Raw genomic sequence first — 18,148 nt, 5'->3', positions numbered from 1 at the left:
TATGTTGAAGCAATTTTTTTTAAAGTTATGTTAAGTCTTAAAGAGGGTGGTTCACTTTTTGATGGTCAACCATTTAGAAGTCTTAGAACTATATTTCCTCTTGTTTATGCTTTTAACATAGGGTTTATATGTACATCTAATATACTTGTGAATTAGTATTTAATGGCTATTTTTACAAATATCAACTTTATGCTGATAGAGCAAATGGCATCAGTGTTACCTTTAAGAAAGACTGACAACACCCAGAAGATTTAAATTCTCAAACCTGTGCCTCTGTTTTAGGATATAAGTATTATCACAAATTATACTTAATAAAGGCTAGAAAAATGCTTTTAAATTATGGAATCTGAGATCATTTTAGAGTGGGCCATCAGAAAGAACTTAGCTTTATACTGTCAAAAAAAGGCTAAGATGGTCAAGTCATTTTCATTGTGTAGTGTACTTGCACGTTTATTTTTAGGACAAACACATTCGAAATTTTTGAAGTTTTTTTGTTTTGTTTTGTTTTTGCATGTGGAATTTTATGGATGGCTTTCATTTTTTACTCTAGAATCTGCCTCATTTACTCTTACATATGTTTAAGTATACTGGCATAAAACATTCAAGAAAAGGATATTGATCTGAAATGCTACCTGAGATGCATAAACATGTCATCAAGTAGAGAAAATGTTGCCCAATATTTTTGAGACAGTTTGATTATTCTTAAAATTTGGAAACCTAAGTTAATGAGATGACTAAATGGTAGATTATTTTGTGTGTGCATGCTAAGAAAAAATGCTATTGCTTTAGTTTTGAGCTCTTCAATGAGTCTAATTGTGGTAAGGAACAATATAAAATCAGTTTAAAGATCTTTAAAGGTAGAATTTTAAATAGGCATGAACTATAGTGAGAACTTTTAGTAAACATGCTATCTACTCTAAAATCAACCATTTTATTTTCTTAAAGAATATAGGTTGCCTAAAAACACTTTTATCTCTAAATATAGGTTAGCTGTTAATTATTTCATGATTTTTTTTTTTTCCTCCAGTGTAACTTTTTTTGGTGCAGATTCATGGTTCCTAAGTTCTGTATTCAAGTTTTTGGAAATGTTTATTTAAAAACTGTTCTATACAAGTGTTCAAAACATTGTATCTAAAGAGAGTGGCCTGGACTTAAAATATTTGAAATCAGCTTATGCGTGCCTTTTAATTTTTTTTTTAAGTTTCTTACTGCCACATATGGTGTGAAATGACAGTAAGTTGCTTAATGACATACTGCAGTATCTGCTTGCTGTTGGAGACTCAGATGAGATGTTGAAATTGTTCCTGTGCTTGGTAACTATTCTCTGCCAGGCTATAGGAAAGAGGATGTAATTGTTAATACACACCATCCAGTCTTTAATGTGCTGCAACAATGTAGTAATTTGTTTTTTTCATTTGTTCCCACTGCCTTTGTGTACATAGAAAACTTAAAAATTTCCCCCAGTCTGTTAGCAGTTAAGATGTTCCCTAATTTATTAAATATGCCTTTATTCACAATTTTTTTTTAGGTTATTCTTAATGCATTATAGAATTAACTATGACTTTGTTTATTTTTATTACAGTATGTAGTTATTGACATATTGTGGTTTGCAGAATTATCAATTGTATAAACTAAACCTTTAAATTAGCTTGGTGTGAGGACTCTTTAATGCTTTAAGTTGGGGAAGGGGTTTGTAGTATGAGATTTTTACCTACTTCAGTTACCCTTATGAAGATGCAGCAAATCAGACTATTTCTATCCCCAGTAATCTCCGTATTCATTTACTGTGCTGGTATGTGTCCATAGCCTTTTTTTTTTTTTTTTTTTTTTTTTGTATCACCACTTGTCCTAGATTTAGCAGTATCTTAAGAATTTTCAGTGGTTTGTATTTTTTCAATTGTCTAAGTATAGTAAGCACAGAATCCTGGCTTATTAGACTTTACATGTCATTTCCAATGCCTCATTTTATAATGAGGAGCCTGTCACTTCACTGACATTTCTCAAAAGCTATTTCTGTCCGTTAGTGCGTCTGTTTTCAGTTGTCTCAATTTTCTGCATCTTTACACCCAAAACCATTCATCTGTTTTGTTGTATTAATGGCCATGAGAAATACTGAAGACAGGCTATCTTAATTTTTGAGGCTCTCCCCTTCCAGGAGAGCCTTGTGAACAAGTACTAGTGTTATTAATCAGAGGACCTCAAGGGACTGCTGAAGTAAAAAAAAGGCCTCAACCTAGAAGTCTAGAATGAGTGTGGAAGCCCAGGCAATAGGCCCTACTTTTTTGATTTGTTGAATTGCCATTTAACAGTGGTCTTGATTCTTTCACTATCTTTGTTATCTGAATGTCTTTTGTTTACTCTTGTGTTGGTTTTGGCTTTTAACGTTGTCCGTGATGATGGAAAAATGTGCAGTAATCTAGAAGATTTGCATTTGCTGATAAACTACACTGTTCACTTTGTAGATATGCTTAAGATGAGTGGATTGTATTACCTAATATGTCTGTGTATCTGTCCATCCATCCATCCATCCATCCTTTCTTCCATCCATCATCCATCCACCCATCCAGTATTGGTTCTACAGTAACTGATTTAGTGCTGGGAAACAGTGGAAGTGGGGGATACAGAAGACCTAATTAAGGGGTTTGTGTGGGAGAGAGAAATAACTAGCTTCTTCCTCCATTAAGTATTTCCTTGGAACTTTCTTCTGATTTTACAAAGTAATACAAATCAGAATGGTTGCTTTTACATCTATGTAAGTGTTCCGCAAATGGAATGATAAGTGTTTTTATACCTAAGTCATTATTGAGTTTAGAAATTAAAACTTCATTGGATGTCATACTTGAAGATTTATCTTTTTCTGAACCTCCAGTGGTTGATCAGAGGATATTGGGACAGTTCTATTTTTATACTTTTTATTTTTTGCTCTACCTCTAAAGAGCCAGTACATTAGAGAATAGTAACAACTCCAGTGATCCAGCTGTTTCATCACTGTTTTTGCATCAATGTTATAAAAGTGTATTTGTTTTGTTTTATTTCCGCTCCCCGCACCCCCCCCTCCCGCCCGGCCCCGCCAAGATGGTGTCTTGCTCTGTTGCCCAGGCTGGAGTGCAATGGTGCAGTCTCGTTTCAGTGCAACCTCCCACCTCCCAGGTTCAAGCGATTCTCCTGCCTCAGCCTCCTGAGTAGCTGGGATTATAGGCACCCGCCAGCACACCTGGCTAATTTCTGTATTTTTACTAGAGAGGGGGTTTCACTGTGTTGGCCAGGATGGTCTCAATCTCCTGACCTCGTGATCCACCCACCTCGACCTCCCAAAGTGCTGGGATTACAGGTGTGAGCCATCGCGCCCGGCCAAAAGTGTATGTTTTTAATGGAGTGTGATTTCTAAGATTGCTAACACTGTTGATTACCAAACCTAGGCTTATTAGGGTTAGAATAAAATGGGTTTGTTTACCATTTGGATGATTGTCATTTTCTAGCTTTTCACTTTGGATTAAAGAAGTGACAAGTAGAAAAAAGAGTTAACAAAATAATACATTATTGCAGTTGGTTTTAAGTACTGTTGTAGCTGTAATAACTTGTTAAGTAGTATAAAGAGGAGGCAAAAAAAAAAAAATGATTTTATGGACCCAAAAGAGGAGATCTGTTAATGATTGTTGTCAGAAGTTTTCCTTATAAGAGTATTTAACTTTAAAATTTTCATGTGTGTTTATATCAAATCAGTCTGAAAAATCCTGTTTAGAGAGGTTAAATATTAGAATTAATCATGCAATCAAGAGAGTGCACAGCTAGCTAACCATTATCCTTCGTTTATGTCCACCACACCTCTTAATCCAGCTTGGAATGAGGAGTGGAGTTTGGTCCTCCACACTTGGTTTGCAAATAAAGAGATGAAGTTTCATGCCACATGTGCATGCTTGTTGGAGCCATTCGTATTTCCATGTATGCTGTTTTTACATTAATAATGCTGTAAAAGAAATGAGAGGTTGAGCTTCAGATTAAAATGGATACCCTGTCTCTACTAAAAAATACAAAAAAATAGCCGGGTGAGGTGGTGGGCGCCTGTAGTCCCAGCTACTCAGGAGGCTGAGCCAGGAGAATGGCGTAAACCCGGGAGGCGGAGCTTGCAGTGAGCCGAGATCCGGCCACTACACTCCAGCCTGGGTGACAGAGCGAGACTCCGTCTCAAAAAAAAAAAAAAAAAAAAAAAAAAAAAAAAAAAAAAAAAAGGATACTAGTGGAAAGTACAGTAGTTTTCTTCCATAGGGAATATGTGATAGTCTATAAGGTATGAGTTTTCTCTAAACTTCCCAGAGAGAAGAATGATTCTCTTTTGACCAAGAGCCTAATGTAATATTTTTCCTGCTGAACAAATAGACTCTAATATAAAATGTTTCAGTCTTTTAACAGTCTGAATTTCAGAAGCAGATGGGAGAAGGGTGTTTAGCAAAGTTGATTTTTTTTTTTTTTTTTTTTGGAGACAAGAGTTTCACTCTGTCTCCCAGGCTGGAGTGCAGTGGCGAGGTCTCACTCAGCTCACTGCAAGCTCCGCCTCCCGGGTTCACGCCATTCTCCGGCCACAGCCTCCCGAGTAGCTGGGACTACGGCGCCCGTCACTGCACCCGGCTAATTTGTATTTTTTAGTAGAAACGGGGTTTCACCCTGTTAGCCAGGATGGTCTCCATCTCCTGACCTCGTGATCCACCCGCCTCGGCCTTCCAAAGTGCTGGGATTACAAGCGTGAGCCACCGCGCCCGGCCAGCAAAGTTGATGTTAAGAAAGAGTTTTATTTTCTCCTGTCAGATCTTTCCCTCAAGGATAAATGGGGGAAAATGTGATTTGCTAAAGAGTGCTGAAAACGTCAGTGACTTGTATGAAATAAACAGCATACAATGCCAGGAAACAAAGGGTATGATTTTGCGAGAGGCTTACAAGCTACATAGAAAATTTATGGCTTGGCCGGGCACGGTGGCTCAAGCCTGTAATCCCAGCACTTTGGGAGGCCGAGACGGGCGGATCACGAGGTCAGGAGATCGAGACCATCCTGGCTAACACGGTGAAACCCCGTCGCTACTAAAAAATACAAAAAAAAAAAAAAACTAGCCGGGCGTGGTGGCGGGCGCCTGTAGTCCCAGCTACTCGGGAGGCTGAGCCAGGAGAATGGCGGGAACCCGGGAGGCGGAGCTTGCAGTGAGCTGAGCTGAGATCGCGCCACTGCACTCCAGCCTGGGCGACAGAGCGAGACTCCTTCTCAAAAAAAAAAAAAAAAGAAAATTTATGGCTTGGACAACACTTAGTCAACACATACCAAATTTATTTTTGTGTAATGTTATATTTAGATAAGCTTTTGTTTTTGTAGAAGTTCTGTTACATCTTTTGAAATACGTCCTAGAAATGATGGAATACTGTATAAGGAATATACAAGAAACCACCATAAGTTCTAAAGACAAAAACATGCCTAGAAATTCAAAGGGGTAGGAACATAACTACTTAGATGCATTTTTTGTTGGAGGTGGGGGATTCCACTCTTTTTAAGCTCTGATTATTTGTCATCTCATTCTACATTTATTCAGCTTTGTGTTAACCTTTATAACTCACTACGGTATTCTTTGAAATTCCCAAATCCTTATTTATTTGACTTTTCAAAACTACTTTTTGAGACCGAGCCCCACTCTGTCGCCCAGGCTGGAGTTCTGTGGCGCGAACTCAGCTCACTGCAAGCTCCGCCTCCCGGGTTCACGCCATTCTGTCTCAGCCTCCCGAGTAGCTGGGCGCCCGCCACATGCCCGGCTAATTTTTTGTATTTTCAGTAGAGACGGGGTTTCACCGCGTTAGCCAGGATGATCTCGATTTCCCGACGTGATCTGCCCGCCTCGGCCTCCAAAAGTGCTGGGATTACAGGCGTGAGCCACCGTGCCCGGCCTTCAAAACTTGCTAACTGTAGAACACAGTGAAGTAACTTCCTCTGTTGAAATAAAATCTCATTTGATGAGGGTTTAAATACATCTGCTAAAAGTATAGATTTCTCGAAATACATTGATCATGATTCAAAGTGTGGTGAATAAAAAAATTTTCTTTACCAAGTTTTCCTAATAATTTAATTGTAAAATGAAGTCCAAATACCAAGAGATATGACACTGATGTGATTGGTTCTTGGTTTGGCATGCTTTGGAAATTCTACTTTGTCTTGTGTATGCCAGTATGACCTACTTTTTGCCTGGCATGTTATACAATAGTAGATACAAATGGCTTTGAGGTGATGCTTTTAACTACCAAAATTACCATTAAATAGTAGAATGTCGACATCTTGGAAGTGAGTTGCTACTGCTGATGGTTTTCACGTCGTCTGCATTTGAATCTCTGTTGACTGAAACTAAGCTGTGTATTCTCACACTTTATACCATAGATTTTTGTGTGTGTAGGATTCCTTTTCAGTCAAATACGCACTTTGTTTTGAAAAGGAAACGATTTAAAAATGTATATTTACATTTGTCCCAAGGTAAAACGCTTTGGATGTGAGACTATCCGATTTACTGAAAATGTTATTTTTGGAAGCTGTCGTATTTTCAGACAATGCAAATTTCCTGTATTTACTCTAGTTTACTTGGAGAGGAGGATGTAGTGAGGTAAGAGGTCACAATTTAAATTTCACAATATAAGTTTGTCAAAAGGTACTGAGTACACCAGTGTTCTTTTAAAAGATAATTTAAGCTAACTTTATGTTCCATTTCAATGAGTTCCTTAAATGATATTTTAGCATATTAAAAACTAGCCCTTTCTCATCCTTTTCAAGTTAGGATTCATAGTGCCTACTCCTTCCTGGGTTTTTGGTGCTTCCTGGGAATCCGCTGTTCAAATCGGCATACCGTGGTGGAGCCTTTTTAAAATATGTATTTTCTCAGTTTGAAGGCTTATTTAAAATTAAAATAAATTATGAAAGTTTTCTGCTCTCAAAGATCTGTTTGGAAGAGTAAGTGTATTCAGTACTTCCTATGCCTTAATGTGTTTTCGATCTTAAACTAGTCTTCACAAGCTTTTACCACTCCAGTTGAGATGTATACGTTAACTTAGACTAATGTTTAAAAACAGATACTTAAAAGCAACGTACCATAAAAATCTTCAGAAATTGTTACAAAGAAGAGTGAAAGAAAACAAGGGGTTTTTACCATATGCATTTTGTTTTAAATTTAGCGTAGTGGATAATTTGTTTTAAAAATACATAATTTGTAGAATTACTGCCCAGTTTGTGTTTGAAACATAAATCCTGGGGTGGACGACATTAAATTAAAAAAAAAAGTGGGCATACAGTATATTTTAATTTTTCACACTGAATCGTACATTTGCGCTGTGCCTTATTTCTACCGTGTTCTTCCTACTGTTGGACATACAAAGAGACTTTCCTTAGAACTGTGACTTGATTAGATGCTGCAGGATACTGGATCCGGTCGGAGCACCGCGGAGCTTTCGAGATGCGGAGAAGCAAAGCTGGCCGCTAGTGGGTGCTGTGGCTCCGTGGAAGTCACGGACGAGCGTCGGCTCCGGCGCTCGACCGAGAAAGTAGTGAGTTGTTCCTGCCAGCTCTGCTCTGGGGTCTTGCAGACGCCGTGTGACCAGCACATGCCTTGACTTTTCCATCTCACACTCTCTAAATCTCTGGTCACTTTGGGAAGCCCGCGTGTCTCCTAGGGTCTAGTGAAACGGTCCCCGCGGTCGTGCCTGTGCCGGCGACACGCGGGGAAAGCTCCAGGGGCGCCAGGAGGGAAGGGAGACGCCCGCAGAGAAGGCGGGAGGCGACGACGCTCGGGCCCTGATTAGAGCTGCCAATTCCGGCGCCGCGTCGCGGGAATCGTCTTGCAATTCCCGGCCCCACTGACTGAAGAGGAGCTGTAGGCGATTGGTACCAAAATCAAGTGGGAAGCCCTCGCCGAGAGGCGTTGGGAGAAGCGCGCAGAAGCCGGGAGCTTTAAGGGTGTGCACGGAGTGCAAGTCCTGCATGCGGGGCAGCGCCGCATCTGCGGAGGGTAGGCGCCGAGCGGAGCCCGTTGCCTTCCGCACCGCGCGAGGTAAAGCCGCGCCCACTGATTCCGCCGAGGGGGAAGGCGCACCCGGGCGCGGGGACAGGTGGCCCGCTACTCTGCCGTCGCTGTTTCCGTCTGCACAGCGCCCAGGAGGCCTCTTGCCGCCCCGGGGGCGCCCTGTGCACGCGCGGAGCGCTTCTCCTGCCTGGCGTCTGCTCCGCTCCCGCCGCCCGCGGGAGCCGGGGGCGGGGCTCACCTGTCAGCCCGAGCCCCGCCTCATGGCGCCCAATGTCGGGCGGAGATGGCGGACGGACGGACCGGCCGCCCAACCAGCGCACGGCGCCTGAGCCGCGGGCCAATGGCCTTCGCGCGGCGGGGCGGGGCCCCGCGTTTATAGCGCTCTGACAGCGCGCCGGCCGCGCTGACTCTCCTCGGCGGGGACCGCGGCGCCGGCCGAAGTGAGGAGCTGCGCACGCAGCGGGTCCCGGCGCCCTCCCCGCACACAAAGACCCGCGCACGTCCGGAGCCCGCGGCGGGGACCGAGCTCCCTCCTGCCTGCCTTGGGGGCCGGGAGCCGCGCGGACTGAGGAGGCTCCTGCGCGCCCGGAGGCGTCCTACTCCGCTCCGTGCTCCGGGACATGGAACCGCGCCGACGCGGCGCCCGCGCACTCGGGCCGCTGCCCGCTGCACTGGATCTATAATCACAGGCGACCCCGCTCGGGGCGCAGCGCCCGTCTTTCGCGCCGGTAGTCTCTGCTGCGGGTCTTTGTGTCCCAGCCCGCACCCGCCCCGCGCCCACCCGCTCGCCGCGGCCGGCCCGGCACCCTGGAGCCACACGGGAGTCGGCCGTCCGAGCTGCGTCTGGCGCGGCGCCCCGGAACCCCAAGTCTGCCGCGCTACCGCGCCCCGCGCGTGCGCTCCCGCCCCGCGCCCTGAGGGCCCTGGAGGGCGAGCGCACCTGGCCCGGCGACCGCTGGAGCTGCGCAGCGCGCCCCGGAGCTGCTTGCGGGCGCCTGCTCTCTTCCCCGCCAGTCTGCCCTGGAGGATTGGGGGTCCCAGCCTGCGTCCCGTCCGTCCCTTCTTGGCCCGGAGTGCGTGGAGCTGGGAGTGGCTTCGCCATGGCTGTGAGGAGGGACTCTGTGTGGAAGTACTGCTGGGGAGTTTTGATGGTTTTATGCAGAACTGCGATTTCCAAATCGATAGTTTTAGAGCCTATCTATTGGAATTCCTCGAACTCCAAGTAAGTGGCGTCCGCGATCCCCCTAGGTCCTCACCCCGGGGTCCGCCGCGCCGTCCAGGCTGGAGGAGGGGTCAGTCCGCGGGGCCTCGGAGCCTGTTTCTGGAACCTCGGTTCCCCGTCCCCCACCCCCAACCCCCGCCCCATTTCACTAGGTGGAGACTCCTCGCTCGCCTTTCCAACCCGAGCGCCCCTGGAAGGAACGGTCTCCCCGCCTTTCCTCCCCCGAGCGCTCCCGGGCGCTAAAAGCTCCTATCGGCTCCGGTGACACGTCCGGGAAGGTATCAGATGGCGATACCTGACCCTCTGTTGTTTTCGAGGACGAAGGACATGGCCACAGTCTAGGCTGGCCGGCGCGCAGGGACTGGCGGGCTCTGGAGAGAGGCGGAGATGCTGCATTCACCGGGAGCGCGGGCGGCGGGGTCCGGGGCCCGCGGGCGACCGGGGTGGCAGGACGCGGGCAGCGGAGCGCGTGCTGGAGAGGGGAGCCTGGGGTCGCTACGCTGCCCGCAGAGCGCTGGAGCCGATGCACCTTGGCACCGCGCCGCCAGCCCGAGGGTGCGCGGGGAGCTCGCCTGCTTCGCAGGAGAACTCGGGCGGCGAGCCCTTTTCTCCGCGCCCGGGAGACGGGCCTTAGGCTTCTCCCTGAGGGCCCGCCGCACCTCGGCCTCCCGCTTCGTTCATAAGCCGGTAGCCCCGGAGTATGCGGTCTCGATAGCCGACCTGATTGTAATGCACTTTCTATAAAAGCTTAGGGCCCTGCCCAGTCGACACTGCTCCTGAAGCCTTCTCCCTCGGGACCCTGGTAGGAATGGGATCCTTAGGATCAGACTCGCTCTTATCGGACGCTACAGCCGGGAGCGAGCCAGGCCTTGTGGAGAGTAACTTTCAGTTTGGGCCACCAGAGTGCATTCAGAATTTAGAAAATGCCATCCATCCCTAAATCTGTGTGGTCATAACTCGTAGTCATTTGGCCATTCAGTACTGTATATCCCCTGATTTCGAATCACAGCCAAAACATGTTTTACAGAATCATGGAATTGTGGTCTCGGGAAACTTGGAGAAGAAGTATGCAGACATTAGCTGGTTTCTGGAGAAAACGTTTGAGATCAGAAGTAAAATCAATGACCTAATTGAAGTTGAGCAAGTTGGGCCTGGTTTTAGGAGAAAAGAAATGGGGGATTGATTTAGAAATCACGTCTTAATTAAAGGAGTGTGTCCGTTCTCTTAAAAGTGTCAAATTTCAAATTCACTAACATGTTAACCAAGTATCCCTTTACGAAAAGGGCAAAAACGTCGGTTACAAATCGGTTTAAACAAATGTTTGTATGATGCTAGAAGGCACTTTCAACACCGCTCATTCGGATAAGTTACTTAGCTCAGTCTCCTTCTATGTAGTCTGCTCTTGCATGGATTGTATTTTTAATGTAAATTATTGTATTTTCTGATGAAGTACTGGCGGCGGCATCTTTGCATCGATGCCGGCTCGGGAGGCGCCAGGTGGTGCCGGAAGGAGCCGGGCTAGGACCTCGTGCTGCAGCGGGCCCCGGAGTCCGGGGGAGGCAGGCAGGCGGGCGGGCGGGCGGGCGAGGCGGCCGCGGGGAGCCCGCGGCGCAGCTGTCCGCCCGGTGCCTCCAGAGGTCACTCTTCCATGCGGAATCGCGCAGCGCCGGGCCTCGCCCCTCCCCCAGGCAGCCTGCTCCAGCCACTCTGCACTTTCACTGACCGGCTCTCTTTAGGGCTGATTTTTTTTTTTCTATAAGGATTTAATATTTCTGCTTAAATCTAGTTGAAAAAATTCCGTTAGCCTCTTCAGCGTTTAGTTCAGTGTGTGTGTATCTTTATCTTTGCGTTATTATTAACTATTAGTTTGTGTGTATCCGGTAGGAGGATTAGAAATACCTAGTTGAGAGAAAAAGAAAGGTAGAACAATAGTTATTTCAACCTAAGGTTTCGACATTAATAACTTCTTTTTGTAATGTGTTGAGGTGGGGGGTCCCGGGGGGAGGTGACAGGTATTTACCCCCCCCCCCCCCGCATTCTGATGATGAAGGTGAGTGTGTCTTTCCCAGCTATGTCCAGACCTGCGAGGCCCCTGCGTTTCGGGAAGCCTGCCGTTTGCGCGGCTGAGGTTGCTGCTGCTGTCTTGTCCTCCACAGGCAGCATTTCTTTTAAAATTCTCCTGATAACGGCCTGCCTGGATGACTGGATAATGTGTCCCTGGAAAAGGTCTCCTTTGCAGCTGAATGCTAGCGCCAGAGATCAGAAAGATTTCTTCCTGTAGGAGCCATAGGAAAGAGCCCTCTCTGAGTTTTTGAGAATGCATACAACGCCCTGATGCCAGGGGGTCGCTTTCCTTGGGGAAGTTTTATATTTATTTCCGGGGGAAAGTTTCAGTTGGTAAATATGATGTGGCAGGAAGGTAATCAAATGCATTGAAGTTTCACATCAGTTCCTATGAACTGTGGAACAATTCATTTGTAATGAAGCCGCCATCAGTAATTAGATTTGTTTCATTCAGAGGTCAGCTTTTTTAGCAGGTGGTCGACACAGGGAGCATGCAGCAGCTGTTTGGATACAGGGTCCAGAAAACCCTTTGTAAATTCAGCGTCTCCGTAACTACTTTAATCACATTGTTGGCTGGCCCGCCGCTGACTGTATGTAATAATGGAAAGATGTCCTGCGTGCTGAAACAGTAGCTGCCCTGTTAGGTTATTCACATTGCTTTGATATGTTCTGGTAGAGTTGGGTCTGTTGTAGCCATTTTGGTTGTTTAAAGTTTTTGTTTTTTGGTTTTTTGGTTTTTTTTTTTAATTCAGAGAACAGTAATGCCTATCTTCCATTTTTAACTAACACTTCAGTGAAACATTTTTTTCCAAGAGGGAAAAAATTTTGGCCTAAGTAAAGTAGTAGGCTCTTTTTCAAACAAAAATTAATTTAATTTTAATGTGAGCAAATCTGTATTGGTATGGTGTTCTTCAATGCATTACACTGACTTTGTTGAGAATTTCGAGTACTCATGCCTTACGTCTGGGGTTGCCATTCCCTATGCATCACATACTAGTTAGTTAACATAGCATGTGGCTTTTCCCATGTAATTTTTTCTCTATGTAATACTGGTACATAGAAAGACTTGATACAAAAGAATGGCTGGCTAATATCCAGATAACGTATAATACATAGGCTTCACCACAATCAGGCTCTGAATAAATACAGACCTGTCAGAGATTGATAAAATAAACTACAATGGATAGTGCTGTTTAAACAGTCCATTCAATAACATATATAAGCCAGCCTGCCTTCCATTGTGTCTGAAATTCTTATTTTTGTAGGTAAACAAATGCACATTCAGCGCTGATTGAATAGCCCCTTGAACTATGCTCCACAGTTTGCGTTTGGGTTAATCTTGTCGGTTTTAATATAGAGAGAAAAAAGCTCAAAGCACCAGGGGTGGAATTGTTAGTGCTTTCACATCCACATTCCTCACATTTTGTCAGGATGATAAACTGTAGGTAATGGACTGTCGTCGTTCTACAGGACAACTGAGCCAGGCAGAGCACAAAGACCAAGCAAAAACGACACCTCACAACATGCTTGGTAGCCTTGTTTTCAGATGAGAATTTATTTGAGAATCATGTGTCTAGGGACTGCACATCTTAACCTCAACAATTACAGCTTCAAGCCTCAGAAACAGGAGCTAGAGGTTAAGATGATTTGTTAAGCACTCGGTTCTAAATCTTTTACAAAGCATAAGCTGTTGACGCTTGTTCTACTGATGCAAAGAAATGCAAATGACTCCAACATTTCCAAAGGCTTCTGACTTAAGCTAAAGTATGTGGACAGGTGAATTAGCCATTGACCTGAAGACCAGCTAAAAACTACGCGTTTGAATGGTTTCTCCATGTAGAGTCAGCTGAAGAACAATTGGTAGATTTATATTAAAACCTCTTGTCTGTAAACTTACTGAGGTACATCCTTCAGTTGGTGGATCAGTGAGATAATTGCCTTCAGATGAACATGTGACTGGAGCAACTAAATCTTTGGTGTCTTTCCTTCCACTGAAATCTTCCAGGTAGCTCCCGAGAGCTTCAGTGTGACACCAAACTCCGGGCGACGTTTTAGAGTGCGTTCACCTAATGGGAAACTATTAGATCCCAGCATGACTGCAGTAATGCGTCATAGGAATGGGAGTGGCAGGGAAAAAGGAAATACAGATTGTAGACCCTAATACAGAAATTTTTAGGAAAGGTATTTCTTTAACATTTTATGAAACCTTCATTCTTAAAATGCTTAATTGCAAATTAGACAAAAAAGAAGTGCTCTTCTAAGGAAGATGATTAAACTGGTCCTCCTATCAGCCTAATCTCTGCCTGCCTTTGCTGCTGACATAAAGAACCTGTTTTTCAGGTCACTTAATATACATCTACATAGATTTGCTTATGAGCTCACCCTTTGTGTAGCGGAGTAGAGCCTTAAAGAGGAGTGCTCAACTGTTTAAAATATTTTGATTAAAATATACAGAACCCATAGAACTATAAGCTTCTAGTCAGGAATTAGCTCTTTCAGGGAAGAGCTCCCCCCTTCTTTTTAAGGGGGGAATTAGAAAGAGGCTGGGGGAGGAATATAAGAACAGCAAAGAAGGAAGGATAGCAAATGGGACATGTTCCGAACAGCTTGGAAAAACTCCTGTGGCTTCATTGTCTCTATGAAGCCAAAGAATACAAAGACATAAGTAATTCAGCCCTTCTCCCATGATGGAAGGTGGAAGCCGTTGACATGCCTCCCCTGTTTAACTTGTTTAACTCCCATTTTAAATTCAGCACGATACTGGCCGTGTGAACTCTGAAGATTTCTTTAGTAATCCATTTTGTAGTTCCGAATCAAAAACAAAGTGAAAGGGTCTGACACAATTTGCTTTTATTTTTAGGCAAATCAACCCTGGTCATAGTTAATAAGGGGATTACAACTCAGACTAGGTCTTTACAGATGTGATGTAAATCAAGGGCAGAGTATAAAGAAACTGATCCCTTTTGATTGAAGTATGGTAAAAAGGCATAGAGAAACTAGCAGCAGTAATCTGATTGTATGGCAATAAAACCACCATTTTCTGTCTTTCAGATAAAAATAATGTGGTAAATCCATGCAGTTCATAAGATGTAAAGGCAGATAAAGGGTGAAGCCATGGCAACATATAGATTAGCTTGATGTTAGAAATGACACGTCTCTGAAAAGGGTGCGGGACGAAGGCCCTTGCCTCCAGGCTGTTGGGCATTATGTGAGAACCACACAGACTTGGAAACTGGGATTAGGAAGTATGAAAGCTCTACTTGTGGTCTGGGATGGCTGAGGCGGTAAAGAAAAGCTGCTCAGTTCTTGCTCATTGGTGGTGGATAATATGGCAAAGGTAGATTTCATTGACAGCCTTTTTTATAGATTGAGATCGAGGCTGATTAAAACTTCAGATCACTGCAGTTGTTAGGGCCTGGGAGATTTTCCTTTTTAACTCCTGGCCTAACAGCGGCAGCCGTTCTGTAGGATTAACTGCACTTCGCGGTCGTTGCCTTAATCTATTTGGGCTTCAGGCAGGGACATGCTGGGAAGGAACAGAGACCAGAGGGGATAGGTAGGGCTGGGGTTATCTGAAAAGAAAACAGAGACCTTTTGATTTCAGCCATCTTTTCAGGCCCAGCTCCCTCGCCCGCTGCATGGGAGAAGCAAAGGTAAACAGGACGCATTGTCCCTCTCCCTCAGCCGCAGAGCTCTTCTGGGAGTTTTGTCTTTCCCACCCTGGAAAAAAAGATATAATACAGTTTTTAAAAGGGGAGGGGGGAATTCAGTTTTCATTCAAATGAATAGTAATCCAAGATGCCAGAAGCAGTGGGCTCTACCTACATGTAATTTTACACATAAATGTGAGTCTTAAACTTTGAGTTGAATGGGGTAGGCTACATTACCGTAAACTACAGGATTATAAAAATGTTAATGCTGCCCAGCTTTAAAGTCAAAAACAAAAAAAATCTCTGTGCTGTTGTTGTCCTGAACAACCTTGTAAATAAGCTAGACTTTTGTTTTTGCCTTCCATACTCTCCATTTCAGCCATGAAACAAAATAAGTCATTGAAACCACGATTGGGTTCCATGCAGAGTGACATCCGCAATTGGGTCAAGCCAGAAGGAAATACTTGCTCGATTGCCTCCTATTTGGCATCATAGAAAAGTCTTGGCACTTCTTTGGGAGAGTCTGAACTCTCAAGACATTGAAAATGCCAAAGGCTGCAAACACCCTGAGTGTCTTTCTTGATGGAGTGCGTCTTGGTGTGTTTTACAGAGGGGAATTCAGTGCTGTTGTTTTTTGTTGTGTTTTTGTTTTTGTTTTTGTTTTTAACAGCAACATAGGGCCCTTCTAGACTCTTGGATTCTCTAAGTGTCTGATGAAAATGGTCATTAAATAGTAAATATTATATTTTAGACCCATTTCACTGATTTTGTTCCAAATTCTCAACTGACTTGAGCATGTGTTTGGGGCTGTAGATATATTGCCTTTGTTGCCTGTTTTTCTCATTACTATGGGAATTACTATAGCCACTACTATGTAGCTCTCATAGACTGAAAACATTTTTAAAGTATTGCATATAGGCTGGCCATATCCAGTGCCTGTTACTTTACCTTCTTTTTCTGACTTAATTCAGCAACCTGTATTAATAGATCCATTTCATTTGTCTAGCTTCATCAGAGAAGGGATACCCCCTAATTTACAAGCTGGTCACATCCAAGCACCTTGCATTCTACACTTGACAATGATTGCTAATGGCCCATTCAACTAAAGTATTTGCTTGTTAACAGGGAACAGAGCATGATAAATGTCCAGCAAGCTTGCCGCCTCCTTCAGCTTTTCAAACGCAGACTGGTGCATATTTATGGCAGGCAAATGACAAAAGAAAAAGCTGAATTGCCCTGGCCTCCAGCTTTCTATCAGAAACAGGGTTAAAGTGATTAAAGCAATCATTCAAGAAAGCCCTGCCATTTGTTTACTAACCTTCATCCAACATTTAGCTTTGCAGTCTACCTGTGAGAAGATATTTCAGAAGTATTAGAGATAAGGAAGGAAGATCTAGCAAATCAGTGAAAAGAGTAGGTGACCGGTTATAAAATGCTTTCCATGCACATCGAATGCCAGGCAAACCTATTTCTGTTATTCCAGCAGAGATCAGCAGTGGCTCTAGACTATTAACATGTTTTCCTTTCATGTATAAATTCAAATATGTAATTCTAGTCCAAAACATTCTGTGGCTGGTAGGTACATACTTGCTGATTTCAAATAAGAAAACATAGCAAGGGAAAGCTCCATTAAACAAGTTGTTTCTGCCCTTAGTAATTTCTCTAAACAAAATAGGAAGAAAAAGTGGGTAGTAGTGGAGTATTAATAGTGTGCTCTTTTCATTCTCTAACCCCCGAGTAGGTAAGCGTTCAAACTGCTCTGTGGGGGGCATACAGTTAGAGCCCCGTGAATGAACCACTGCTGTTCTGCCATACTTTATTTATTAATTTATTTATATTATTATTTTATTGTTTTTATATATTATAATTATTTGTTTATATTACTAGTATATTTTCTCAATTTAAATCCTGTTGCATCCAATTTTAATTACAATATTTGTATCTGTCTTCCCATACTTGCTACCCACGTACATACCCATTGCCACTGCGGCCTCATCCAAGTTTTCCGTGTATACCACTCTCATATCACCCCAGAATAATTATGAGTGCTACCCAGACTTTTGAAACCAGTAGAGTCAACATGTTTGTGTTTGAGGAAAGCCTGTAATGCTTTAGCATTTTTGGCAGGGGTGTATGTGTGTTTAAGTGGGGTGGGCGCAACTCCGTATTGTCTGCCCATTCTACTGTTGTTCCCAATCCACGCTCCCTGCGGGGCACCTAACCTGTGTGCGTGGCAAAGAATTTCCGACCTTCAGAGCAAGAAGTGTTTCTCAGTTGATCTCTTCCAGCCTAAGGTTATAGCTGGTGAATTACAATCATTGCTCTTTCCACACCTTTACCTGGACTTACCATGGCCCTAAAATATTTGCCCAGAATCAGAATTATCTAATGAGTGAGTGGGGCAGGGCAGATCACATTCAAGACCAGCTGAGAATGTACCTAGTTGCAGAAGAAGTTAGAAAATGTCATCTTTTACTTATCTACCAGAAATATATTCGAGGTACATTTTATATTTTTTTTAAAAAGCGAGTTCTGATAGGCCTTGAATCCGCCCTTTCTATGGGAAAATGAATCATTATTATAATGGACTATCCAGTAAAGTTCATGATTTCTCCTAGACATGTTCTGTCTCTTTCTGACATAGATGAAGAGTGATCTCTTTAAGTCTTTTCTTCGTAATCCGTAGCGCTTTGTACTTTGATGTACTTAGAAAAAACCATTTACACGGTACCTCATGATTGATGGGCAAGTCTTCACCACTCTGCCTGTCCTAAAAGTCAGGGACACACCTCCTTCATTTCATCAGTCCCTACTTCTGTCCAGCATTGGCATTCAGTAAGCTTTAGTGGAATGGACAGACAACCCAGATTTGTGTTGATGGCAGCTTACCCTGTCTTAACTGTCATCCTTCTGCTACGAGACGTGGATGGGACCTGAGTCCATGGGACTGCTCAGAGGTCCCTGGCTCTTGAACTTTAGGGCACCAGAATCCCCTGCAGGGCTTGAGAAAACACGGGTTTCTGGGCCCCATCCCCAGAGTTCCTGATTCCTGAGGTCTGGGGTGGAGCTTGAAGATGGACATGTTTAACAAGCTCCCAGGTGATGCTGGCCAACTGCTGCCTCAAGGCCACACTGAGAACCGTCGCCCTACACCAGCCTTTCTGGGAAAACAACTC

General features: G+C 44.1%; 1 protein-coding gene across 3 annotated transcripts in view; it reads left to right on the top strand.

Annotated features, from left to right (window-relative positions):
- Positions 1–8,438: 8,438 nt before the first annotated feature.
- The window catches only part of EFNB2 (ephrin B2), a 45,821-nt gene continuing 36,111 nt past the window's right edge, over positions 8,439–18,148 (top strand). For all 3 annotated transcript variants that reach the window (XM_050766649.1, XM_050766648.1, XM_050766650.1), the window contains exon 1: positions 8,439–9,258. In XM_050766649.1, the coding sequence (XP_050622606.1) occupies positions 9,137–9,258 (122 nt within the window). In that variant the 5' untranslated portion in view covers positions 8,439–9,136. The remainder of the gene's footprint in view (positions 9,259–18,148) is intronic.

Source organism: Macaca thibetana, chromosome 17 (genome assembly GCF_024542745.1).
Source record: "Macaca thibetana thibetana isolate TM-01 chromosome 17, ASM2454274v1, whole genome shotgun sequence".
NCBI lineage: Eukaryota > Metazoa > Chordata > Mammalia > Primates > Cercopithecidae > Macaca > Macaca thibetana.
The sequence above is the reverse complement of the archived record's forward strand: the minus strand, read 5'-3'. Positions and strand labels throughout refer to the sequence as shown.